Source organism: Sorex fumeus, unplaced genomic scaffold (assembly GCF_029834395.1).
Source record: "Sorex fumeus unplaced genomic scaffold, SorFum_2.1 ptg000125l, whole genome shotgun sequence".
Taxonomy (NCBI): domain Eukaryota; kingdom Metazoa; phylum Chordata; class Mammalia; order Eulipotyphla; family Soricidae; genus Sorex; species Sorex fumeus.
Genome location: NW_026606182.1, coordinates 1,251,361 through 1,278,545, shown reverse-complemented (window position 1 = coordinate 1,278,545; position 27,185 = coordinate 1,251,361). Strand labels below are relative to the sequence as shown.

Sequence of the window (27,185 nt, the reverse complement as noted above, 5' to 3'; positions counted from 1 at the left end):
GGGAGGACCGTGACCGTGACTGCATTGCAAAAGCCTTCTCTTCAACCTTTGATTCTCTAGAATTCACCCTTCCCTGCATCTTCCTTTCTTCCTGAAGAGATCAATAGTGTCATGGCCACTCACTTTTCCATCTATCTGAACAATTTATTTAATCTCCTAGTCAATGCTTCATCAGTCTTTGGATAATTCATGTTCTTTCTTGAGCTCAGTTAGAGAATGAATGCATCAGATAATGAACCATTGACTCATCTGATCATTGAATCACTGAATCATTGAATCATCAACCCTTTTACCAAGCACTCTTGGAGTTCAATCTCATTATTCTTTGAGGGGATTTAATGCTATTCTAATTTAATATATCTATTGGTTGAAATTCCTTTGGTTATGAGCAACAGAAATGGAGTCTGGCTGACATGAGAAAAATGATGTTTTTTTTCTGCTAGGGTCAAGCACATGTACCTTAATATGCCCAATAAATGTTTCAAGTTCCCAGGAGGCAGAGAAGTTAGGGTAGAGTGAATATAGTGTTGAGTCAAGTAAGTATAAGTGGGACCTTTGGGAACAGGAGTAGGCAAAAGTGAGACCTTGGATACTTGTGGTCAAGCCCAGGTCTTGTCACAGCATCAGCTTTATTCCCTTCCCTAAAATATTGTGGGGGCAAGAGACAGTAGTGACTGAGCAAGCTAGCTGGGCATGCAGTTAGCTGAGTGATGCTGCTAGCAGCTGTGTCCCGCTGGGACATGCCCAGCAAGATGAGGGAGAGCAGAGGAAATGTTACGGTTGCTACGAGTGACCTAATTCTATGCTAAAACTGAGACAGACAAGCGTTGCGTGGATCTTATGAAAAATGTTTATGAGTAGATGCACTTTGCAGAGTTAACAGAGTAGCTTCAATCTATCTATCTGTCTATCTATCTATCTATCTATCTATCTATCTATCTCTATTGTTTTGGGGCCACACCCCATGCTGCTCAGGATTTACTCCTGGCTCTGCACTCAGGAATCAGACCTGGCAGGTTCAGGGGATCATATGAGATGCTGAAGATTGAATCCAGGTTGTCCACATGCAAGGCAAGTGCCCTACATGGTGCTGTTCTCTCTCTCTAGCTCAGCAGAGTAGCTTTTTTTTTGGGGTCACACCCAGCGATGCTCAGGGGTTATTCCTGGCTCTGCACTCAGGAATTACTCCTGGCGGTGCTTGGGGGACCATATGGGATGCCAGGGATCGAACCCAGGTCGGCTGCATGCAAGGCAAACACCCTACCCACTATGCTATCACTCCAGCCCCAGCAGAGTAGCTTTTACGTGGGTTACATTTAAACATGTGAATTGAAGTTTTGGGATTCTGTTTGCACATGTAGATCTAAACATCTATACGCTTAGACATCTGATAGTCATAGGCTGCCCCTGGGCTCGGAGCGAGTAAGGGGAGCACAGAACCAGCGGGGAGCCCCAAGACTTCTAGAGAGTCAAAGGGAGCCTAACATCACAGAGCTGGAATGAGCACAGATGTGTGACTGTAATAAATAATCAAAAAAAATGGGGGGACAGAGTGATAGTGATAGTGAGAGCAGTTGCCCTGCATACTGCCAACCTGGGTTTGATCATTGGCATCCCATATGGTTTCCCTAGCTCTGCCAGGAGTAATTCCTGAGCAACAAGCCAGGAATTACTCTTGAGTGCCGAGTGCCGCTGTGTGTGACCCAACCCCTCACCCCTCAAAAAGAGAATGTCAAGACTGATGCATTTTTTGCCTCTTTTGCAAACCACAGCATCCAAAAGGAGAGAAAGAACAAAAGGAAATGCCCTGCCACAGAGGCAGGGTGGGATGAGGGGGATAGGGGGTGGGAGGGATACTGGGATCAGTCATGGTGGAGAATGGGCACTGGTGGGAGGGATGGGTGTTCGATCATTGTATAACTGAAACTAAGTCTACAATTGTACCTCATGGTGTTTCATTAATAAAAATTAAAAAAAAAAGGATGCATTTTCTCCTTCATGGCTGCTCTCTTCCTTTGATTGCTTTGACTCCTGGTTCTGAATCCCAGAATGTGCAGGTTACTCCACAAGTCAGAAGGCAGAGGGGCTGGAGTGATAGGACAGTGGGGAGGGCCCTTGGCAGGTGGCCAACCGGGTTCAATTCCTGCCCCCCCCCCCCCCAAGTTCCCCTAAGCACCACCAGACTGATGTCTGAATACAGAGTCAGGAGTAACCCTTGAGTACAGTTGGGTGTGGCCCCAATCCCCCCCCCCCCCCCAAATTAAAGATATTTAAAAATAGAGAGCAGAACCCATGGACCTGTGATAGTGTGATTTCAGTGGCCCTCCATGGCTGGGGCAAAACACTGTCAAGGCCCAAGTCCATGAAGCACGTTTCACATTGTGGTGCTACCCCCAGCCTCACCCCTTTCAGGAACTTTCTTATCTTTCCAAGCTGGGTCTCCTTTAAAAGCTCCTTAGCCTGGAGGCAACCACCATTCTAATTCATATGCCTGAATTTGACCCCTTGAGGTGTATCCCACAGGTGGAATTTAACAGTGTTACTTCTTCTGTGAAGGTTTATTTCACTTAACATATTTTCTGTGACAAGCTGTTCACTTGAGTTATCCTGAGTAGGATTGGCAGAACACTAGATGAAGGACAACCATGTGAGCAAGCAGGTTTCCGAAAAGGATTCAGCACCATTGACCATATCCACATGATAACCAAGCTCATTCAGGTTTCCCAGGAGTTCATGATGCTGCTCTATATAACGTTCATTGATTTAAAGAAGGCCTTTGATTCTGTTGAGACGGAAGTGGTCATCGAAGCCCTAGCCAATCAGGGCATTCAAACTCAATGCATCAGGATCCTCCGTGAGCTGTATTATGTATTCACTACCAGGATCTCACCATTCTATAAAGAAGTGATCATCGATGTCAAGAGAGGGGTGCGGCAGGGTGATACCATTTCACCGAAACTCTTCAGTGCCACCCTCGAGAATGTCATGTGATGACTGGAATGGGAAGGAATGGGAGTGAAGATATATGGTCGGCAACTGCACCACCTCCGCTTTGCTGATGACATTGTTCTAATAACACCAAACATTAGCCAAGCAGCACAAATGCTGGCCGACTTCGACCGTGAGTGTGGAAAGGTGGGACTACAGCTGAATCTTACGAAGACAATGTTTATGAGAAACAACTTTGTTCCTGATGTTTCATTTGCTCTCAATAGAACGACTATCTCTGAATGCAACAGTTATGTGGACCTAGGTCGAGAAGTCAACATGATGAATGACCTGGTACCTGAGTTGTGCAGGAGGAAGAGAGTGGCTTGGAACACTTTCAAGAGCGTCGAAGAAATAGCTAAGAGGATGAAGAACCTCCGGCTCCTGGCACATCTCTTTGATTCCACTGTTCTTCCTGCATTAACATACACCTGAGAGACCTGGGCCCTATGCAAACAGGATGAGAACACTATTCGGGTCTCCCAAAGAGGAATCGAAAGAGCTATGCTTGGAGTATCATGTTTCACTCAAATGAGAGAAAGAATCTGGAGTTCCGACCTCCATGGACAGTCAAGAATCAGGGATGCTGTCTCATTTGCCAAGGTGTCGAAAATCAGATGGGCTGGACACATAATGAGATTTGGAGATGACCGCTGGACTAGAGCCTTTATCGACTGGATTCCATGGGATGTCAAAAGACCGTATGGCTGCCCACCTACCAGATGGTCAGAGTTCTTCGTCAAGACCCTGAACAATCCGTTTGAGGCTCTTCGAGTTCCTAGAAAGAACAGACGCCATTGGACTACACTAGCACGCGACAGGGACAAATGGAGACGTTACTGGAGCCCGCAAATTGGTGATGATTAACGGGAAGTCAAGTGATCAAGTGAACATATCTTCTAGGATTATGCTTCAAATAGCACAAGTCAGAATTTTCCTTTTTAAGTTCAAAGAATAGTTCATTCATTCACTAATAGCTGCCAGGCTGGCGCCACCTGTTGCTCTCTTTGAGTAATGGTGCTCTGCACATGGTAACTACTATCTTTGTTGTTGTTTGTTTTGGTTTTCATTTGTTTCTTTCTTTCTTTTTTTTTTTCAGGGTGACCGAGAAGATCAGCTGAAGAACTTCACATCGGGACCCATGGCCTAGAATGGAACGAACAGGGTGAAAGACTGTCTGAGTTCATCATGTCGACCAAGACCATTCATGGTAACTCACAGTTCCAGAAGGCAGAATCTAAACGATGGACATGGGAGTCTCCCGGTGGACAATTCCACAACGAAATAGACCACATCATATTCAATCGACGGTTTTGCCTGACCAATGTCGCTGTTGTCCCAAAATTTCGAATGGGATCGGACCACCATCTCCTTCGTGCAAAATTCTACTTCACAGAGCAGGGAGAAAGGGCTGCAAAGTTCAAAAAGAGAACTCCCAGAATGACCACCAACTGGGAACTCTTTGGTACTATTGCGGCAACATGGGAAGATGCCATTGTTGACAACATTGACGAGGAATACAATCGACTGGTTCAGCACCTCCATGAATGTGCGAGGAACGCCAAGAGAGAGACAGCCACAAAAAATCGCCTATCTTCGAAAATTCTTGAGCTAATTCGCCAGCGTGGTTTGGCGCATGCCTCAGGCAACCGCAAGCTAACGTCTGAGCTCGCAAAGCAGTGCAGAGATGCGATCAAGGAAGACCTCAAAGAGAGAAGAGCAGAAGTACTGGTAGATGCGGCAGAAGCCGGGAAAAGTATTCGCAAGGCCCGCCTGTCCTTCGCCAACTATAAGACCAAGATGACTGCCCTCCGACGTCCTGATGGATCCATCACATCCTCCAGAACAGCAATGGAGAAGATTATCCATGACTTCTACTCAAATCTCTTCGATAGCCATGTCCACTTGCCAACATACCAAATTCCACAGGATGGATATGTCGTTCCCAACGTTCTCCCTTCCAAAATCCGACATGCCATTTCGTCGGTAAAGAAACAAACAGCACCCGGCCCAGACAAGGTCAGACCTGAACACCTGAAGAACCTGCCATCAGTACTCATCAATACACTGGCTCGGCTCTTCACTTGCTACCTGTCTGAATGCAAGGTTCCGTCCCAATGGAAAACCAGCAGGACCGTACTACTGTTCAAGAAGGGAGACATCCATGACATTGGCAACTATTGCCCGATCTGCCTATTGTCTGTCATCTACAAGTTGTTCACTCGAGTCATCCTAAATAGGATTGGCAGAACACTAGATGAAGGACAACCATGCGAGCAAGCCGGGTTCCGCAAAGGATTCAGCACCATCGACCATATCCACACGATAACCAAGCTCATTGAGGTTTCTCGGGAGTTCAAGATGCCGCTCTGTTTAACGTTCATTGATTTAAAGAAGGCCTTTGATTCTGTTGAGATGGAAGCAGTCATTGAAGCCCTAGCCAATCAGGGAATTCAAGCCCAATACATCAAGATCCTCCGTGAGCTGTATTATGGATTCACTACCAGGATCTCACCATTCTACAAAGAAGTGATCGTTGATGTCAAGAGAGGGGTGTGGCAGGCTGATACCATTTCACCGAAACTCTTCAGTGCCACCCTCGAGAACATCATGCGATGACTGGAATGGGAAGGAATGGGAGTGAAGATAGATGATCGGCAACTACACCACCTCCGCTTTGCTGATGACATTGTTTTAATAACACCAAACATTAGCCAAGCGGCACAAATGCTGGCCGACTTTGACTGTGAGTGTGGAAAGGTAGGACTACAGCTGAATCTTATGAAGACAATGTTTATGAGAAACAGCCTCGTTCCTGACGCCCCATTCGCTCTCAACGGAACGACCATCTCCGAATGCAACAGCTATGTGTACCTAGGTCGAGAGGTCAACATGAGAAATGACCTGGCACCCGAGCTGCGCAGGAGGAAGAGAGCGGCTTGGAACGCCTTCAAGAACGTCGAAGAAATAGCTAAGAGGATGAAGAACCTCCGGCTCCGGGCACATCTCTTTGATTCCACTGTTCTTCCTGCATTAACATATGCCTCAGAGACCAGGGCCCTACGCAAACAAGATGAGAACGCTATTCAGGTCTCCCAAAGAAGAATAGAAAGAGCTATGCTTGGAATATCACGTTTCACTCAAATGAGAGAAAGAATCCGGCGTTCTGCCATCCGTCGACAATCAAGAATCAGGGATGCTGTCTCATTTGCCAAGGTGTCGAAAATCAGATGGGCTGGTCATGTAATAAGGTTTAAAGACGACCGCTGGACTAGAGCTGTTACCGACTGAATTCCATGGGATGTCAAAAGACCGCGTGGTCGCCCACCTACCAGATGGTCAGACTTCTTCGTCAAGATCATGAACGATCGGTTTGAGGCTCTTCATGTTCCCAGAGCGAACAGATGCTATTGGGCTATACTAGTACGCGACAGGGACAAATGGAGACGTTACTGGCGCCCGCTCGAGCAAATCGACGACTAACGGGAAGTTATGTGATGTGATGATGATGAGGGTGACCACACTGGGCTGTGTTCAGGGCTCACTTCCTGTCTCTGCACTTAGGAACCATTCCTGGCAGGCTTGAGGGATGCTTGGGCGTCTCCTCCTCTCCTCGTCCTCCTCCTCCTCCTCCTCTTCCTCCACATCCAGCAGTGCTCAGAGTTTACTCCTGGTTCTGCACTCAAGAATTACTCCTGACGCTGCTTGGAAGACCATATGGGGTGCCGGGTATCAAACCCAGGTCAGTTGTGTGCTAGGCAAATGCCCTCCCCACTGGGCCATTGCTCTGTCCCTACATCATTTCTTTTCTATCTACTTCCCTCACTCCAGCCTGGATCTCTGCATACTCAGCTTATCTCTTTATGACTTAACAATAAAAAGGATTTTTTTTTTTAGTCAACGGTCTCCAAAAAAAATCTCTTATTATACAGGGAATTTGTTCCTTCCATTCATACAGGAGTTCAGTAGCTGCTTCCCTAACTGCCCTAACTTAACAACTTAGTTAAGTTGTCCTTGAGAGCAGTTTTGAGTTAGTGGCCTGTGTGTTTTACCCCACATGAGAGCACAATGTAGGGCTGTTTACAAATGGAACAACGGATTTGGGTGAATGAGAGTTGACATGTCAAATGCATCCTCTATAGAAATAGTGCAATAGTTTTAAGATTTGCTTCCTAAAGTTGATATTGCAGGCTATTTTCGTGAACAGCCTGATGTTTGGGATCATTTTTTTCTCAATAAACAAGTCCTTATTAAACCAGGGTGTGTGTGCGTGCAGGGGGAATTCTTTGATTGGCTCTTAGTTTCATGCTAGACAGAGATCACAGAAGTAGTTTTTTAAAAGGTATTTTATTGTCATTAAGGTAACATGGTAATAACAATTTTAATATTTCGGCTGCTGATGTAGAGTCCACTCTCCCCTAGGGGCCATAAATCCTGTTCTTAGCTGGCCACTCCTCTCCCTTGCCCACACCTGGTCATTTCAGCACTCTGGTCAAAGTCCAAGGGCTTGTTTCTTTGCTTTTTGGACAATGTTCTAGCATTATTTAAAAAACTATTAAAATTATTATTGGGGTCGGGCGATAGCACAGCAGGTAAGGTGCTTGCCTTGCACGGAACTGATCTGGGTTCAATGTATGGCACCCCATAGGGTTCCCCAAAAGTCAGCAGAAGTGATCCTTGAATGCAGAGCCAGGATTAAGCCCTGAGAACTTCTGGGTGTCTCCAAATAAATATTATATGAGTTTAGACAACATGATCACAATAGTATTAATCGTTATGGTTTTGATATAGTTACCTCATCTCTCCTCACCAACGAGTCCATTAGCATCCTGTACTGTCCTACAATCCATTTAGTTTTCCTCTCCCGTCTCTCTCATTCCCTCCCCCTGCCCCTGCTTGGTAATCTGAGTTGTGTAATCAAAGGCCAAGGGTTTATTGTCATTTGGCACTGCTCATTCCCTTGCTTTCTTTCCCTTACAGACCACAGATGAGTGATACCATCCAGTGCCTCTCAAAGCGCTTCTCCCTCGGATTTATTTTGTTTAGCCTGATGCCCTCCATTTCATCCAAGATGTGCAAGGTTTCATCTTTGCTTACAGCTGCAGAAGATTCCATTGTGTTTTATGCTGTCCATCTGTTTATCTGTTGCTGCACTCTGGGTTGGACCAGATCTTGGCTATTGTCAATACTGCTACAACACCCATTGGTGTGACTGTTAATGTACATATTTTTTGTATTGTTGGGATAGACTGAGTGACTCCCCCTTGAGGGTCAGACCCCACATTAAATCACCTCAGCTAAGGCCAAAGTTGGCCAGAGAGAAAGGGGAAAACAGATTGAAGGCACCCCTGGGTGCACAGGAAGTATGGCCAGGACTGTTTTGCAATTTTTTTTCACTGTTTGCATCACACCCAGTGATGCTCAGGGGTCCTGGTTCTGCACTCAGGAATTATTCCTGGCAGTGCTCAGGGAGCTATATGGTAGGCTGGGGATCGAACCTGGGCCAGCCATGTGCAAATGTCCTACCTGCTATGCTATTGCTCCAGCACCCTGTTTTGCAAATTTAATTTGCACCATTAATGGGAAAGACTGTGGAATCTTCCTCATGATGTGTGGAGGTGCCTGCACCCCAAACTCTTTTCTGCACAGTTCATTAACCTCCAAATAGGAACCTCAGCTCCCCCGCAATCATCAGAGTCCCTTTTGGGAAATAAATCTTTTGCCAGTAGGATGTATTTGGTGATGGCAGACTTTTCCCCATCGCTACTGGATTGATTAATTGATTTATTGGTTGTTTCATTGATTTACCATTGTCCTTGCAATTCTCCTCCTCTTCCTTATCACAAATAGAAGAACAGTGGCCCAAGAGATAGTATAGTTCCCAGGTCTGTCACACGCACACAGGAGGTCCCTGTAACTAGTACAGCATTTGCCTTACATGGTGCCAACCTGGGGTTTGATCCCCTGGGCCTCGCCAAAAAATTATCCCTGACCACAGAGCCAAGAGTAAACCAAGAGCACTGCCAGATGTGGCCCGTAAACAAGAAAAGAAATGCAACCAAGAAAGTTCAATATTTAGGGGATCCTTCTCTCCCCCCCCCCACAACTCACGTCTTGTTCCTCTTCCTCCTAATGATAGTGGCTGGGAACCTCTCTCAGTCATAAAGGAACGTGACTCACTGATGCTTTCAAAGGATTCTCCAGAGTTGGGAGGAAATGACTATCCTACTCCCCCCCCCCCCCCAAGAAAACTCTCGCCAGGTGAGGTAGGTGGGACAGGGTTTCCCTGGGGAAGGAGCAGTCGGAGCAAAGGCCTGGAGCCTGTGGTGTTGTCTGATCCTGGAGCTGGGTGTTCTCCAAGGTACATGCACCGAAGCGATGTAGGTGCAGAGAGTGGGGAGGGAGACAGGATTGGAGCAGTGAAACCTGACTTGGGGCTCGATAGTCCTGCCCCCTCCATATCCTGCCCATGGAGGGCACTTGAAGCCACTTGACTTGTGGGTCTCTCTGTGTCCACCACTGAAATGCTAGCGAATACAATGGTGGCACCTGATGTAATGCAGATTCTTGTTTTTTTCTCTGGATCCACTCAGGCAGCATCCTGTTCCTCTTCCTCTTCCAAAGGAAGAGAAGAACGATCCTCACTGGTAAAAGGCAGTTGCAAAAGCAACACCTAGACTCAGGAGAGGATGCTCTGACTCCTCCTCCTGGGTCCGGGTGCTCCACAAGGTCAGAGAAACTTCTTTTAGTAACAAATTTGAGAAATGATTCCTGAAAGTAGAGTCCACACAATGTTAGTTCTTATTCTTGATGTCAGTGGGTTCCATGGGTGGCTCATGTGAAGGAGGAGAAAGACGGTCATTTTCTTGCAATCCGCCTCTGCCACCCAGGACCCAGGGTCTCTTGTCTTACCTCTGTCACTGTCCACTGTCACTGTCCTCCCGTTGTTCATCGATTTGCTCGAGCGGGCCCAGTAACATCTCCATTGGAGACTCTTGTTACTGTGTTTGGCATATCACAGAAAGGAATTTCAGGAGTAGACAAGCAGTTAAATTACATAGTTTTTATTTGGAAGATTTGAAGGGAAGGAGGGAGGAGGGGGAGAGAGAGAGAGAGAGAGAGAGAGAGAGAGAGAGAGAGAGAGAGAGAGAGAGAGAGAGAGAGAGAAGAGTATCGTGTTCAAGAGAGAACCCGGGCTTCTCCAAGGACGGAGAGATTCCCTACACACACCCCAGCATTAGATATGTAAGCATGAAAGTCCACATCTCAAGAGGGGAGAAGTGGGCAACACATGTGCTTGGGCATTACATGTGCTCGGCCACGTGGGCGCAGGCAGCACATGGACTCAGGCATCATATGCACACTCTTCCTTTGTTCAAGGTGACCTTTATAGGGTTTCTCCAACCTGCCCCCCATGTGGGGCTATTACCTAGGTCAAAATCTATTGCTAAGGTGGTTACCAGGGGGATTGGGAGTGGTGATGGTCTTCTTTGAAATTCCTTTCTGGCCTTGTTTCTGCAGGAACTTCTCTGGGTCTATTGCTGCAGATAAGTGAGGGTCTTCAGGCCTTAGTTCCTGTTTTTTTTCTGTTTTCTTCTAAAGGTCTTATCAGGCTCTCACAGCAACTTCAGGGCTATTTCTTTCCAAGAAATCTTTGCCATTGCCTTGGGAAGGGGTCTTCCCTATCCTACCTACATCACCCTCATTGGGGATGGCATCTTGTTTTCTCTTTCATGCTTGTCAGAAGCAGCATCATTATTTCTAGCTGGGGAGAGATCTCTGGTCTGCCGGTGGCACGTGGACCTGTCCTTTTGTCTGGCCTGACATAGAACCCATGACGCAGTATACTTTATCTAGGTGATCTTGGAGGAATCTTGGCGGGTTTGTTGTCTGTAACTTATTCACATCCACTGGAGTCTAGCATCACCTAGTTATGAACACACAGCCAATTAACTCCAGAGATTGCAGTTTCCTTTCTTAGTTAAGTTTTTAAAAATTTATTTCCTGCCAGGATAGATAATGCTTTCACTTACAGCCACTTGATTTTTATGACTTTTATGACTTTATACTTTTTATGATTTTATGATTTTATACTTTTAAATGACTTACATCCACTTGGTTTTATGACTTTTATGATTTTTATATTTCTTATGATTTTTTAAATGATTTTATGATTTAATACTATAAAAATTTTATTTTTTTATTTATTAAATTACCGTGTGAACAGTTACAAAGCTTTCAGGTTTAAGTTTCGGTCATACAATGATCAAACACCCAACCCTTCACCAGTGCACATTTTATACCACCAATAACCCCAGTAAACCCCCCATCTCACCCCTCCCCCTGCCTGTGTGGCAGATGATTTCCATTTTACTCTCTCTTTATTTGATTACATTCAATATTTTGACAAAAGACCCACCATTATTATTTGGAATTTCCCCCCAGCAATCAGACCTGCCAAAAAGGCATCATTAGATAATTTGTTTTCTATTGCTGATTATGAAGAGCATATGATGTTTTGCGGCCACTATTGTGGTTGCGCAATTTTGGATTTCTGATATTTTACTAATTAAGTCTGGAGGGATTTCTGCCAAAAGTTGTGGGTTCTGAGAATGGTTTGTGTGCCTCTGCGATCATGGCCACCCAGGAGCCGGAGGAGCCGTTCATGGGTGCCAACTTGGGGTCTTGTCAGGGTGGGGGAGAAGGGCCGGTTCCACCCCATGATTTAATACTTTTTAATGACTCATGGGCTGGAGCGATAGCACAGCGGGTAGGGCGTTCGCCTTACAAGCGGCCAACATGGCCGACCCGAGTTCGATTCCTCCGCCCCTCTCGGAGAGCCCGGCAAGCTACCGAGAGTATTCGATATGCCAGACACAGTAACAACGAAGTCTCCAATGGAGACGTTACTGGGCCCGCTCGAGCAAATCGACGATCAACGGGAGGGCCTTTACCTTTACCTTACCTAATGACTCATAGCCATTTGATTTTATGAATTTTGTGATTTTATGCTTTTTTAATGACTTTCAGCCACTTGATTTTATGACCTTTTTATTTTATAGTTTTATACTTTTAAAGGATTTTTATATACTTTTTAATATTTTTAAAACTTTCATACTTTTTAAAATGATTTTATACTTTTTTATGACTCCCTCTCCCCTGTCTCTCAAGATAGTATGTAATTCTACACTTTCTGCCAAACATGAGTAATCCTAGTTCCTCTGCTTACTATTTTAATCCTTAGACTCTAAAGTACAGCCAGTATTTCCTCTCCTCCACCTTTATAAGTGAGGCGGTTGGTCCCCTTTTCCTATCTGAATTGAGGCGCTGATGGGCAGCAAATAAAATTTAGTTCTCAGATGGAAATGTTTGAGTGTGTTCTAAAAAGTTATCCATAAAACAAGACTGTGACCACTTTGTGATGTTTAAAAGTTCTTGGCTGTGAAGCTCACTTGTGCACTGGAGCTGCACCTGTGGTCCAAACAACATTAATTTTCCTGACTGTTTCTCATTGCCTTTTGAAAATTCCTTCATGGTTTGCACTGTTACCTCAACTTCTTACGTACTGTATGTCCAATGAGCTAGGATAGCAACTCCTTTTCTCCAGCAGATCTGCCTACTTATTTTTGGGGGGCAGGAAGTGTGCGGGGAGGCCATATCTGCTGATGCTCGGGGTTTCTCCTGGCTCTACACTCAGGAATTACTCCTGGCAGTGCTCAGGGGACCGTATGGGTTGCCAGGGATTGAACCTGGGTCGGCTGTGTGTAAGGCAAGCTCCCTCCCCACTGTCCTATCTCACCAGCACAGACCTGCCACTTTTTCTCCTCTCTGGGCTGGTAACTGTCCTGGCCTGATGCAGCTCATCTGTGATCCTTAGAGACCCTCTTTTTGTGTTCATTTTTCTATTTCCTGTGTCTGGATAATTTTCTTTCTTGGTTAAAACTTCCATCTCATGAATACAAGAAAAAAAATTTTTTTCTTGCAGCACATAATTATCTACTATTTTTTTTATTTACTTTTTTGCTTTTTGGGTCACATCCGGTGATGCACAGGGGTTACTCCTGGCTCATGCACTCAGGAATCGCTCCTTTCTTTGCCAGGTTTTCTTTCAATTGTACACATTGCCAACCACCTTTAACTCTTAACACCTCTGTTTGTAGTCCTTCCCCGTCTCCATCCATTTATTATACAGCTTGCTCTTTTTTTATGTAGGAGTACTGCTATTTATTCAGCCACTGATTACCTGATTGTGCATGAACTCCACCTTACTTTTTTTTTCATTTTTTATAATCTTATTTATTGAATCACCGTGAGAGCAGTTACAAAGCTTTCGGGTCTAAGTCTCGGTCATACAATGAAACACCTGTACCTTCACCAGTGCCCATTCTCCACCCCCAATAACCCCAGTATACCCCCATCCCACACCCTCCCCCTACCTGTGGGGCAGATAATTTCCACATTACTCTCTCTCTCTACTTTGATCACATTCAATATTTTGACACCAGACCCACCATTATTATTTGAAATTTTACCCCAACACACAGATCTGCTGAAAAGGCAAGAGTAGACAATTTGTTTTCTATTGCTGGTTATGAATAACATATGATGTTGCATGGCTGTAGCAGTGGCTGTGAGATTTTGAAATTCCGAATTTTAACACTTAAATCTAGAGGGATTTCTGCCAAAACCTGCTGGGTTCCAAGATTTGCTCCTGAGTCTCTGGGATCATGGCCGTTAAGCAGCTTGATCAGGGGCCAGAAAGGCCGTTCGTGGGCGATGAGTTGGGGTCTCGTTGGGGTGGGGAGGACAGGACCGGCTCCACCTCCATCCCTTGAGGCCCAACATGTCTTATCACTGCGGGCCTAAACCTGACTGTTCTGTGGCCTCTGGAGGATAATGGCCACCGAGCAGCCAGGGGGAAGCAGGCGGAGGGACAATACCCTTTCCCCCTGGGGTGGCCTGGTGACAGTAACCTACTGTGGGGTCTGGACGCATTTCTGCCAAAGCCGCTGGGTTTCGAGATTTATTTCTGAGTCCCTGGGATCATGGCCATTAAGCAACTTGATCAGGAGCCAGAGAGGCAGTTCGTGGGCGATGACTTGGGGTCTCGTTGGGGTGGGGAGGACAGGACCAGCTCCACCCCCATCCCGTTGGGCCCTGCATGTCTCATCACTGCAGGCCCAAACCTGAATGTCCAGTGGCCTCTGAAGGATGGCGGCCACCGGGCTGCCAGGGGGAACAAGCCAAGGCACGAAACCTATTACCACCTGGGTTGGCCCAGCACTGGTAACCTACTGCAGGGACTGGACACATTTCTGCCAAAGGCCGTTGGGTTTCAAGATTTGTTTCTGAGTCTCTAGGATCATGGCCATTAAGCAGTTCAATCAGGAACCAGAGAGACCATGCCTCCAATTATATAGCTGAGCCGGAGGTGGTTTGTGGGTGTGTTTTCCACATACTAACTTTTGGCCCTTTACTTTCTTGGTAAACTTTGCCCCAAGTTTTTGGGGTCTGGCCAAACGCACAGCTTGCCCTTGTTTTATGTATGAAATATCACTCCAATCAATCTGAGACTTTGGGCTTTATTTTAATTTTTTAAAATTTATTTATTTATTTTGCTTTTTTTGGTCACACCCAGCAATGCTCAGGGGTTACGCCTGGCTCTGCATTCAGGAATTACTCCTGGTGGTGATTGGGGGACCATATGGGATGCCAGGGATCGAACCCGGGCTGGCCGCGTGCAAAGCAAACACTCTACCCACTGTGCTTCGCTCTGGCCCCTTTGGGTTTTATTTTTTTTTTAAATATTTTCTATTGTGAAATTTAGCATTCTTTTTGTCATATCTTGTATTTTTTTGTCATTCTTTTCTACGTGAACAACTTCATCAAATATCTTTTCCTAATTTGCCTACTCATATGTTATTATTATTTTTTTTTTGGTGGGGGCCATATCCAGTGATGCTCAGGGGTCATTCCTGGCATTGCACTCAGGAATTACTCCTTGTGGTGCTTAGGGGATGTTGTGGATTGAACCCAGGTTGGCTGCATGCAAGGCAAGTGCCATACCCGCTGTAATATTATTTCAGCCTGCCTATTCATATTTTAGCCAGAGGGAAGTTTACTGGAAAAGTGTGTTAAAACATTTTGTATGAGACTGCCCTAAATATTAGAAAAGTGAGATGAATTTCTCTGGAATTGTTCAATTGACCTACTTATCTTTTTTCCTACTGTAATAAATTATTTTAAAAAATATTTACTTTTTAATTAAAGAACTGTGATTTACAAAGTTATTGATAGTTGCATTTTTAGTCATATAATTTTTTTCTTGTATTCATCATTTATTCAGAACAACAACAACAGAATATATTTATATTTTCCCCTAAAGAGAATATACTTTTTATGAAATAGAAGATTAGTTGTCAGGAGATGCTTTTGGAGAATGATCGATAAGTGCCTTATCAATGGTTGGATACTGATACCAGGGACCATCACCTCTCTCACGCATTAATTTTCGTACTTCCAGCTCCTTTAACCGTAATTCAGCCTTTTCAGCTTCAATTTGAAGAACAGGCATTGTTTTTTTATAATTCTTTTCAGGACAATCGAAGAAAGTTCGTGCAATTCATCTTGATATAGGATGCTTGTCACTGTCACTGTCACTGTCCTCTCGTTGCTCATCAATTTGCTCGAGCGGGCCCAGTAACGTCACTATTGTGACAATTGTTATTGTATTTGGCATATCGAATACGTCACGGGTAGCTTGCCAGGCTTTGTCGTGCGGGCGAGATACTCTCGGTAGCTTGCCGGGCTCTCCGAGAGGGGTGGAGGAATCGAACTCAGGTTGGCCATGTTGGCAGCTTGCAAGGCAAACACCCTACCTGCTGTGCTATCACTCCAGCCCAAGGATGCTTGTAATATCCCCAATGTTCTGGTACATAGCCTTCTGGAATTTCTGCTAATTCAGCTTCACCAATGAATACATTCACCAGAGTTATGCCAATTGCCACTGGAATCCCAGTCAACAAAATGTAGAATCTCATTAAATGCAAAAACCACTTATCATAGAATCCAGAAGGCTTGACGATAAGCAGTCTCTTCCCATGATGATCTCCCCTATGTCGAACAGGAGCGACCACCTCGGGCACGCTGCGGCGGAGGAAGCCCCCGAGTCCAATCCGGCCACTCAGGCAGCAGCTGGACAGAGAGGTCACCGCCATGACCGAGGCACGCCGCAGCAGACTCATCAGTCATATAATTTTTAAAAAGTAGTGTAGGAATACTGCTATTTGTTCAGTCATTGATTAAGTTGATTGCATTGGGCAGAAACTCCACATTACTTTTTTTTAAATTTTATTGTATCACCATTAGGTAGAGTTACAAAACTTTCATGTTTGATATTCAGCCATATAATGATGGAACACCCCTCCATTGGTGCACATTTTCCACCACCAATGTCCCCAGTATTCCCGCCCAAAGGCATAAAATAGATCAACATAAATCCCACCATCAGTGTCAGGTTCCCTCTACCAGTGTTCCCAGATTCCCTTCCCATCCCAACCCCCATCCCATATCTGTCTGTTTACTTCACAGGCACGTTACTAAGTTTCAGTGGTTACAGGTTAGATCTTACGTTTTCAATTTTTTAAAATAGTTTTTGGGGTCATACCCGGCAATGCCCAGGGGCAATCCTCAGGGGTTACGCCTACCTCTGCACTCAGGAATCACTCCTGGCAGTGCTCGGGGGACCATAGAGGATGCCAGGATCGAACCTGGATCAGTTGCGTGCAAGGCAAACTCCCGCCCCTCTGTGCTATCACTCGAACCCATGTTTTCAGTCTGTGTTTTGGATATGTGGCTAGACCACTCTTTCATATCACCCGTATAACTGAAGTCCTGATACTGATACATGTTTAACCATTACTTCCGGTTCTCTTCTTCCCATCCTGAATTTCTTTCCTGTCCTTCTCCTCTTTAAACACTGTGTCAAGAGTAACCTATCACCTACACACTTTGTTTTTCTTCCCCATGAGTATACTTTCTCCCAACTTCCAATTTGTTTTTTTGTGTGATGCTTGGGAATATCAGATGAGAATTGGGTTTGAACTTCTTGCCTGGTTCCCTTCCCCCTCTTATTCTCTCTTAGCTAATTGGTCTTGTTCCTCTGCCCTCTCTCTGTGTTTTTCCATTACACATTAAATAGCATTTCCCCCAATGCCTCTTTCTTCCTTTTTACCTTATCCAGTGTGTCCTCAATCACTTGTTGAAGTCTTCGGTCTCCATGGGACCCATTCCCAATTGTCTTTGGCAGCAAAATGGAAGAGGCAGCGGTGAACGAGGGTTCCCAGATCCTGAGGCTTGGGTTTGATCCCACTAATCATTTACCAGATTTCTGACCTTTGTCACATCAGGTAACACCTGTGCTCAGTTTTAAATGAAGACTTGAACGAACGGTGCATACCTCAAAAGTTATTGAAGGGAAAGAGTTCCCCATTACAGTCACTAGGGCAATTACTGTAGCAGAGCAACACGCCAAAGAGGTAAGTCACTCTTGCCATTAGTTACGGTGACACCAATTGGTCTCTTTTCTTCCATTTCGATCAGATAGATCTAAAAAGGGGGGAGCTTGATACGTGCTTGTTGCTTTCTTAAAATGCACCTGAAAATCATCCAACTTTGCACTCTGTCTTCATGAACTCATGCAAGATAATTACAAGCAGAACTGAGAGAGGGTTGTCCAATATTAATATCTGCTTACTTTAAAAGAGTTCCAAGAACCAGTAGGCCTGAGAAGATGGTCACTTAGGTACTGTAGTGTGACTGCCGATGGATAGAATTTCTTTGCACACCAAAGTGTCGCTGGACTAGGTTTGAAATGTGCATTATGTATTGTTACCTCTGACAGCATTATTTTACCTTTTTATCCCTAAATGAATATTTCTATTTATTTTTTTATAATTTAAGTTAAAAATATAACTTTTTAACTTAAGTTCTGTTGTCAGGGTCCAAAAGTTTTTTCCCCATTGGTATTGTTGAATTTTAAAGAACTGTTTGCTCTGAGTATTTCCATTGTGTTGTGTCGGGTTTCTGGTGTGTATTCTTTAGTTGTGGTAATATTGGTTTACAAGAGTTATATGTTTCATGGGTGTAGCGTTACACCTCATCAAAATTGAATGTTAGTATTATGGAAGAAATAAGGAGGTAGTAACCATAATGTGGAGGGAAACAGACCTCTGATGGGTCATCTTATAAATACTTATAAGGGCATACGTGATGTGACTGCTCATGCCGTACTCACCCATACAATGTAAACTATATACAATAATACCTCAACACACAGACACAGAGACACATACAGATGCACACACACACTGCACAGGCACACACATATATATGTATGTATATGTCAAAAACAGTAACAATAACGGGTCTCATTCCACTGAATCTGAAAGAGCCTTCAATACGGCAGCATTAGGAAAGATGAATAAGGAGAGGCTGTTAAAATCTCAGGGCTGGGACGAGTACTGGGACGTTACTGGTGTCTGCTCGAGTAAATTGATGAACAATGGGATGACAGTGATACAGTGATATAGTGATATATATATACATATACATACATGTATGCACATATATATATATATACACACACACACGATCTGATTGGTCAATCCAAATGGGTGACCTTATAGGGAGTAACTAATCAAATAATAGAAACCACTAAAAGGCAGGGATGTATAGAAACCTAAATGTATAATGCAGAAGAAAGAAAGTGGGGGAGAGAAGAGAAGGTGATAAGGAAGAAAGACATGAGGGAAGAAACAGCAGTGGTAAATTGTGAAAGAGGAGAAGAAAAGGAACAGTAATTGTGATTGCTGTCCAGGACATGGAGGTCCCTGTTTCTGCAGTTCTGTAGCCCACAGATTTGTACCTAAATGAGCTATTAAATAAATAATTTTTAAATAAATCAATTAAATAAATAAAGGGATCAATTAAATAAATTAAGGGATCTCTTATTCACCACCCACAAGAACCCAGAACTATCCCATTACCATCCCGTGCCCATCACCTCAGAACCAGTATCCCTCCACTGCCATCCATGGCAACACCTCCACTCCTTCAGATTTCTCCTTTCCCCTACTCTAGCCCAGGGTTCAGAGTTCTTTTCTTTTGGCTTTGCTTTTTCCCTTATGCTGTTTTATTTATTTGGCATCACCAGCAGTGCTCAGGGGTGAAGTGTCCAAGCCAGGCAATCAACAGTCCAGTGATAGTTCAAGGTTAGGAACTGGCAATGTGGTGCTGTTCAGATTTAGGGTGCTGGGGGTGGCCATGTGAATCCAGGGATCAAATGCTGAGATTCATAAATGCAAGGCATGCACAGACATCCTGTGAGCTCTCAGCTTCACTTCGTTGCATCCCAGAGATCAGTGAAATAATCTGGGATCTGACTTTCTCATTCTGACTTCACTTCTCATGACTCTCTTCAATCCATTTTGTCACCCAGGATAAGATTCCACCTTACAGCTGAGGAGTTTTTTTTTTAATCTTATATTCCTACTTGATCTTGTGTATCCACTCATCTGTCATTGGGCTCTGGGGGGTGTTTCCACATAATCATTGTAAATAACACTGCAATGAATATAGGTGTGCAGACATGTTTTTGAATTGAGTCATCATGTTATTTGAATAGCTAAACCAGGAATGAATTCTACTGTGTCTCTTTGTAATATTATAATAAATCCCCATACTATTTTCTATGGGTTGTTTTCTATAGCATAGCGGTAGGGCAATTTGCCTTGCAAGCTGCCGGCTCATCTGAGCTGGGTTCAATTCCTCCGCCCCAACAAGCTATATAGAGTATTTCGCCCACACGGCAAAGCCTGGCAATCTACCTGTGACATATTCGATATGCCAAACACAGTAACAACAAGTCTCACAATGGAGACATTACTGCGCACACTCAAGCAAATCGATGAACAACGGGAGGACAGTGCTACAGTGCTACTGTTTTCTATAGAAGTTGGACCAATTTCTATTCCCACCAGTGGTGTGTAAGGATTACTTTCTCTCCGCATCCTCATAATCACTTGCTGCTTCTGGCCCTTTTGGTAAAGGCCATTCTCATAAGTGTGAGGAGATACCTTATAGTCCTTATTCATTTCCCTGATGATAGTATGGTGTGTCTTTTCAAGTTTTTCTTATCCTAACAATTGCATTTCTAGAAATATCTTAAGCTAATAATCTCCAATGCAGGTCAAGCTTTTTGCTAGATCATCCATTGTATTGTGATGTATGCAAAGACTTAGAAACAGTGTTAGTTCATATAGTTCTGTAAGGACTAGAGAGAATCTTGAACTCTATCCGGGGTCCTGGCCATTCACAGCAGGGCTATAGGGTCTTCAGGAAAGAAAGGTCCAGCCAAAGGAGGAGGATGGGGGTTTTGGAAGCTGTGGCACCAGGGAGTTTATCAGAAGAGGGGCTGGTGCCCAGGTGAAGCCATTATCTTGGAATGAGAAGAACCAGTTACTGTGAACACAGAAGCATGAGGCGATGTCTTTGTATGTTCCAGGAAGGTGAGCATAGTCTTCACAAATGAAGGATTCTGATCAAAGAGATTTGACTCTAGTCCTGACTCTGGTACTATTAATGATACCGTAAACTCTGTGATGATTCCTCCACTTAAAAAAAAAAGCTGACTTGGGGCTGGAATGATAGCACAGCAGGTAGGGCATTTGCCTTCCACAAGGCCGACCCAGGTTCAATTCCCAGCATCCCATATGGTCCCCTGAGCACCGCCTGAGTGCATGAGCCAGGAGTAGCCCCTGTGCATCGCCGGGTGTGACAAACACACACACACACACACACACACACACACACACACACAAAGCAAAAAAAAAAATTTAAAAAGCTGACTATGGAGTAGGGATTCTTGAAATCTCTACTTGAAATTCAACAAATGTCCTACTCAGAGCATGGGCCATAACTAACGAGGAAATGTGCACTGTATCCATACCACATAGTGACGGCATCATTGTGGTTATTATCGGGGAGTAAACACAACTGCTCCCAACCCACCACAGTTCCTAGAACACCCCCCTTCTCTCCTTCTGCTTTGGCTGCGCTGTCTCTATAGCTCCACATGGCTGTCTCCCTGTCTATCTCTGTGTGTCCCTACTGAAGGACACAACAACTGATGACCACGGGAAAGAGCTGCAGTGAGCTGGGAAAATTTCTTGAAATAACAGGGTCAGATATAGGAGACCACAAACACATCAGGCTAAGTGTATTTTAGTATCTGTGGCACTCCTGCAGGGAAGTTCCAGAATTCTCTCTCACTGCCAGCTGTGAGCTTGCCATCGCCCGAGTTGCTGACATTCAACCCTACTCTGTGTTTCTCCTCTCCAAGGGTGACGTCCACGAAGAGGCAGAACGTTGACTGCAGGGTGACACAGACACTTGGAGGCACCATGAATCCAGAAGACAACCCAGGTAGCTGTCTTCTAAGAATGCCAGCTTCTCCTTATTTTTCTTATATATTTTTAAACAGTGGTTTCCATCGGGCTGGAGCGATAGCACAGCGGGTAGGGCGTTTGCCTTGCACGTGGCCGACCTGGGTTCGATTCCCCTGTCCTTCTCGGAGAGCCCGGCAAGCTACCAAGAGTATCCTGCCTGCATAGCAGAGCCTAGCTAGTTCCCCGTGGCGTATTCAATATGCCAAAAATGGTAACAAGTATCAAAATGGAGACGTTACTGGTGCCCGCTTGAACAAATTGATGAACAATGGGAGGACAGTGCTACAATACAGGTTTCCATCAAGGATAGCAATCTGATCTCTATCAGGGTTTCAATACAAGTACTGGAGTCATCAGGGATTAGGAATGACTCTATCAGTAGTGCTGGAGTGATAGCACAGCAATACGGCATTTGCCTTGCATGCAGCCGGCCCGGCTGAGCTGGGTTCAATTCTTCCGCCCCCCTCAGAGAACCCGGCAAGCTACTGAGAGTATCTCACGTGCACGGCGAAGTCTGGCAAGCTACTGTGACGTATTTGATATGCCAAACACAGTAACAACAAGTCTCATGATGGAGACATCACTGGGCCCGCTTGAGCAAATTGATGAACAATGGGAGGATGGTGCAGTGCAGTGTTATCAGTAGTGCCCAGGGCACAGCTGCTCAGGAAAAGAAGCCTGGAGCCACCTTGGACTAATATCAAGGAAGCTGCTCCTCAGACTTCTTATCTTCTTCTTTGTTCTTTCATCTAGGAAAAAGCAACTTTATTGAGAACACCATAAAGTATATCCAGGCCTCACTGAGCCCGGAAGATGTGCAACTTCTGCTGAAAGATGATAAAGTCTGGGAAAAAATCGTGACGGAGGCCGAGCTGTCCAGGTATCTCTGAAGTGGGTGTTGTAGTGTCATTTATCCGATCTCCTGAGCCGGTTTTCTTCTTTTCTTTTCTTTTTTATTTTTCTCCATGGGTCAGAATATATATATATGTGTGTGTGTGTGTATATATATATATATATATATATATATATATATATATATATATTTGCTTTTGGGTCCCATCCAGCAATGCTCAAGGGTTGCTCCTGGCTCTGCACTAAGGAATTACTCCTGGCAGTGCTGGGAAGACATATGGGATGCCGGGGATCGAACTCGGGTTGGCCACATGCAAGGCAAACGCCCTACCCACTGTACTATGGCTCCGGCCCCCTCAGAATCAATATTGTATTTTTTTCTTTTTTAAATTTTATTTTCATAAAGTTGTTCACAATAATGGATAACATTCAATATTTCAACACCAATCCCATCACCATTACACCTTCCCACCACCATTACTTTGTATTTTCCCAACGCCACTCAAGCCTGCTCAACAGACAGATGTTATATAATTTTGTATTGCTTGTTATGAATTGCAGTCACTGGTCCTGCGTACCTGGGATTTTCATTGGGTTCTGGAAGTTTGCAACCACTGGGGGCAGGTGGAAGGATGACTCCTGCTCCCATTGGAGGTACCCCGGTGAAATCCGCCTGGCTCGAGTTCCGGAAGCATCTCTGCAGTGAGCTGCTCAGTTCTGAGATTCATTTGTGAGTCTCTGGATCATAGCCATTAATGTGCTTAAATGGCACCTGGAGGCAGTTCTTGAACATGACAGCCAGGACCTTCTAGGCCCATCCCTGATCCCTTGAGTCCTAAAGTTTGCAGTCACTGATCCTGCATTCCTGGGTTTTTCACTGGGTTCTGGAAGTTTGTGGCTTCCAGGATTAATAGGGGACAGGTGGAGGGAAGACACCTAAGCTGGTTTTCTTTTGACCAGCATACCTCATCTAGACAGAGGTCTGTGGTATGAATGGAAGGTGTCCCTTTCAAAAATAAGTGAAACTAAGTCTTCCAGGTCACACGTACTTGCAGTGACTGGCCTTGGCATAAGAAAAGATAAAACCTGCAGGACAAGTGAGTGGTTCTGGGCCAGTGATTTACCCAACCTCTCCCCCACTTTTGTCACTTGTCAATGATGTTCTGATTAAAATATAAGCTACGTGGAAAGTACTTAGCATTATGACTAGCACCAAGGAAATGCTCAGTTAATATTAACTCTGAAGTTAGTTGGGAAGAGACAGGTGCTTGATCTTCATCCTGGAGATGAGACCTGAGCCTTTGTCCCTCTGGGGAAAAGTCAGAAAGTTGGGACATAATAAGCATGTTTCTTGGGTTTCTAGCTAGAGCCTTGTTCACCCTGTGAGATGCCCTAGGAGGGGACCTGGGATACTTCCTAACTCTATCCCTTCTGAGATCTGGGACTTGGCTTGTATCATGGAGAGTGATCTATTTCATTTGTTTTATGAGAAGAACAGTTCAATCTGATTAGATTTTTATGAATATCTTCAAGCGTGCTTTGGAGTTGTTGGTGAGAACTATGAAATAACCCTGTGCAAAGGCTCAAGATGATTTGGACAGGGTTAGAGCCCTTCCAGGACTGAACAGGACTGAGTTCAGGTTGGAGGACTGATTAGAAGACTTGGGCATTGTGGCTAGGTGTCCAGGGCAGGGGACCATAGGAGGCCATAGACGGAAAGGACAGAGAACATTTCTTCTCTCTGATTTTATTCCTCTCAGTGCTGTATGTGAAAAGTTGTGGGTGATTGTTTTCTCCCCAACTGCTGGGCACCTGGAATGTTTCTCAGCTTCTTCTACACTGCATAAACTAACCCTTGAGTCAAGGCAAGGCAGTGTGACTTCAGAGCCTCCTGGAGTCATATTTGTCATCATTTTATGTGACGTTGTGGATGCCAATATTTTTTTTGTAATTTCAGAAGTGGTGATATAGGCTTCCCATTCCACAAGCCCCCAGTGTGGACTCTTGAGGTGTTGACTTGCCTTGGGTTGTCCGTACAAAGTCCTATCACTTAGGAGCATGACATTTTGCTTATTTATTTCTTTATTGATAAAGAAGGCAAAGAGTGCAAAGTAACATATTTGATGTTCATAGGACAGTAGCTTGCATTGATAAAAATCCTCCAACATTTGATTGATTGTAAAATCCCTGTGATCATACAGAAAAGAGCTCGTCCAGCTCATTTTACAGAAATTCAAACTTCTTGTTGATCACCTACTTTCACCATTACAGGGATGAGGCACGGGCAATCCATGAAGGTCTGAGGAAGAACCACACAGTCATGGAAGTGAAAGATAAGTATCAACAAGAACAGAAATACAGGGAGAAGTTTCTGAAATTATATCCTCTGGTGAAAAGGGATGTCGAGGCTCATATAGCACAGCTCCGAGCTCTAGCAGACAAGGCCGACAAGTTACACAGAAAGTGCACCATCTCTAAAATGGTGGCCAGTTCCACTGGCATCGTCTCTGGCATCCTGACCATAGTTGGCATAGGTTTGGCACCTGTGACATCTGGGGTGAGCCTGGTGCTGTCCATAACTGGGCTGGGGCTGGGGACAGCATCTTCTGTGACTGGTGTCACCACTAGCATTGTGGAAAGTACGAGCATGGCATCCATAGAATCTAACGCCAATAATCTGGTATCAACCGGAATCAATCCAGAGAAAGTATTCCATGAAGTTCTAAAGGATAGCGACTCCCAAATGGCTTCCTCAGAAAATAGTTTTTTCAGAAGCCTGGAAGACATGGCGAAGAACATCCACACCATCAGGTTACTCAATGCCAACCCTCACTTAGCAGCCCAAGCCACGTTACTCATGAACGCGGAAAGGATCTCAGTGCAAAGTGCCCGGGTGTTGCCAAGAGCTTTGGGGGGCGCTGCTCTGGCAGTGAGCAAAGGGGTGCGGATCTTTGGTGCAGCCTCTGCAGGCTTATTCATTCTGGTGGATGTGGTCAGCCTTGTGCAAGATTCAATAGACTTGCATAAAGGGGCAAAGACGGAGTCCGCTGAAAAGCTGAGGCAGTGGATCCGGGAGCTGGAAGTGATGTTGGAAAAACTCAAACAGATCAAGGAAAGTCTACTGGGGGACAGATTTTGTGATGCCAAGAGGAGCTCACACGTGTAGGACAAAGGTATGGAGATATGTTGTTAAAGGGATATAGAGGATTAAAGAAAGCGTATGAACCTGGGCGTTAAGGAATTTGATTTTCCTGGTGATGAGCACACTAGGAGGGATCATGTAGCAGTCTGTCGGGTCTATGACCAGAAGGAATGTAAAGCTTGGGATTACGGACGGGAGAGATGTAGGGTTGCCCTGTTTATTTTTCACAGGAAAAACCACTGTTGGCATAAATACAGAAGCTTAGCACTGTGAGAAGTTTCAGCATGAGTTCTAAGGGGTGGAAAGGGATGCGAAGAAAGCTGAAGACTTGGAATAATTTTATTATGGAGAAGAACATTGTCTCATCTATGGACACTTTCCATGGTTTCATATTCCAGGAGTAATTCATTCACTGGGGTGGGCACTCACCATAACCTTCCAATACAACTCACCTTTGTCTTCTAGAAGGTTTCATCCTACTCAGGTATGACTTCTCAGTGACAGTGATGGTGATTCTGACGATGGTATGAGAGTGATGACAGCTAAGTGGGTGGAACATTTGTCAAATCACTGGTCATCTTTGGGGCCATGGAACATGGAAAGCCCAATGGAGTTTCAATGAAATTTCAAATGCTGTGTTGGGACAACAGTTTGGGAAAAAAAGAAGAAAAATTAGTTAAGATGTTACCATGGGTCAAAGGAACTTTCCATGTCACTTGCAGTCAAGAAGAACAAACTCGCTTAACCTTGGTTTTAGTATCAGATGGGGAAAAATGGCATTCTGGACAAGACATTTCAATTCTATCTTATTCTCCCCATTTGTGTTAATCGATTGGTTAAATAAACATGATGGTACTATCTTTGGTTGTGTTTATGATACTCATCAGATATGATAGACTAGATTGATGTACTCACAAGATTTCTCAAAATCAGGACAAGTTTGCCAGTGTCAGAGAAACCATCAAAAAATGGAGAGAGAAGAAGAGAGAGAGGGAGGGGAGGGCCAGGTAGCAACATCTTAATCGAAGTTGCCATAATATTTTACTTATACTTTGGCAAATCTCTTTCCTGTGGGAATCTTCGTATTTTCCCTCTGGTACACTGCCCAGTCCCTTACCCCATTCTCCATTCTTGGACAGAATGATACACAAAACCACTTATATCTTCTCTGTTTGTTTTGGGACCACACTCTGCAGGGATCAGCATTTATTCCTGGTTCTATGCTCAAGGATCACTCCCTCCTGGTGGTGATCAGGGGACCACATGCAGTGTCGGAGATCAAATATGCCAGGCATGACTGCATGCAAGACAAGCTCCTTAACTGTTATACAATCTCTCTGACCCTTATGTATTTTTTTGAGGGGGGGAAGATATTGAGTCACATCCTGAAGAATACTGAGCTTTTGCTGGCTCTCTGTTCAGGAGTGAATCCTGGCGACGCTTTAGGAAAAATGTGTCAGGGATTGAACTAGTTGGTTTCATGCAAAGCCAATGCATTGTCTCCTCTATTATCACCGTAGTCCTCAAGACTGCTTATATTCTTCAACATTTTTTGGGGTTGTCACACCCGGCGATGCACAGAGGTTACTCCTGGTTCTGCACTCAGGAATTACTCCTGGTGGTGCTTGGGGGGCCATATGGGATGCTGGGAATTGAACCCGGCTTGGCCATGTGCAAGGCAAATGTCCTACCCGCTG

At 44.7% G+C, this 27,185-nt stretch overlaps 2 protein-coding genes and 1 pseudogene across 2 annotated transcripts; 1 reads left to right on the top strand and 2 right to left on the bottom strand.

Annotated features, from left to right (window-relative positions):
- Positions 1–9,572: 9,572 nt before the first annotated feature.
- Positions 9,573–9,775, bottom strand: LOC130044938 (uncharacterized; annotated as a pseudogene).
- Positions 9,776–15,400: 5,625 nt separating this feature from the next.
- LOC130044813 (NADH dehydrogenase [ubiquinone] 1 beta subcomplex subunit 5, mitochondrial-like) lies at positions 15,401–21,451 on the bottom strand. The gene is made up of 5 exons (XM_056137463.1): positions 21,319–21,451; positions 17,447–17,499; positions 17,222–17,287; positions 15,876–16,235; positions 15,401–15,577 (listed from the first exon to the last, which is right to left on the bottom strand). Exons 1-5 carry the CDS (start codon positions 21,449–21,451, stop codon positions 15,401–15,403), a joined length of 789 nt encoding a protein of 262 aa, XP_055993438.1.
- LOC130044812 (apolipoprotein L3-like) lies at positions 21,450–25,519 on the top strand. Its single transcript, XM_056137462.1, has 3 exons — positions 21,450–21,471; positions 22,248–22,374; positions 24,618–25,519. Exons 1-3 carry the CDS (start codon positions 21,450–21,452, stop codon positions 25,510–25,512), a joined length of 1,044 nt encoding a protein of 347 aa, XP_055993437.1. The 3' UTR covers positions 25,513–25,519.
- Positions 25,520–27,185: the final 1,666 nt, after the last annotated feature.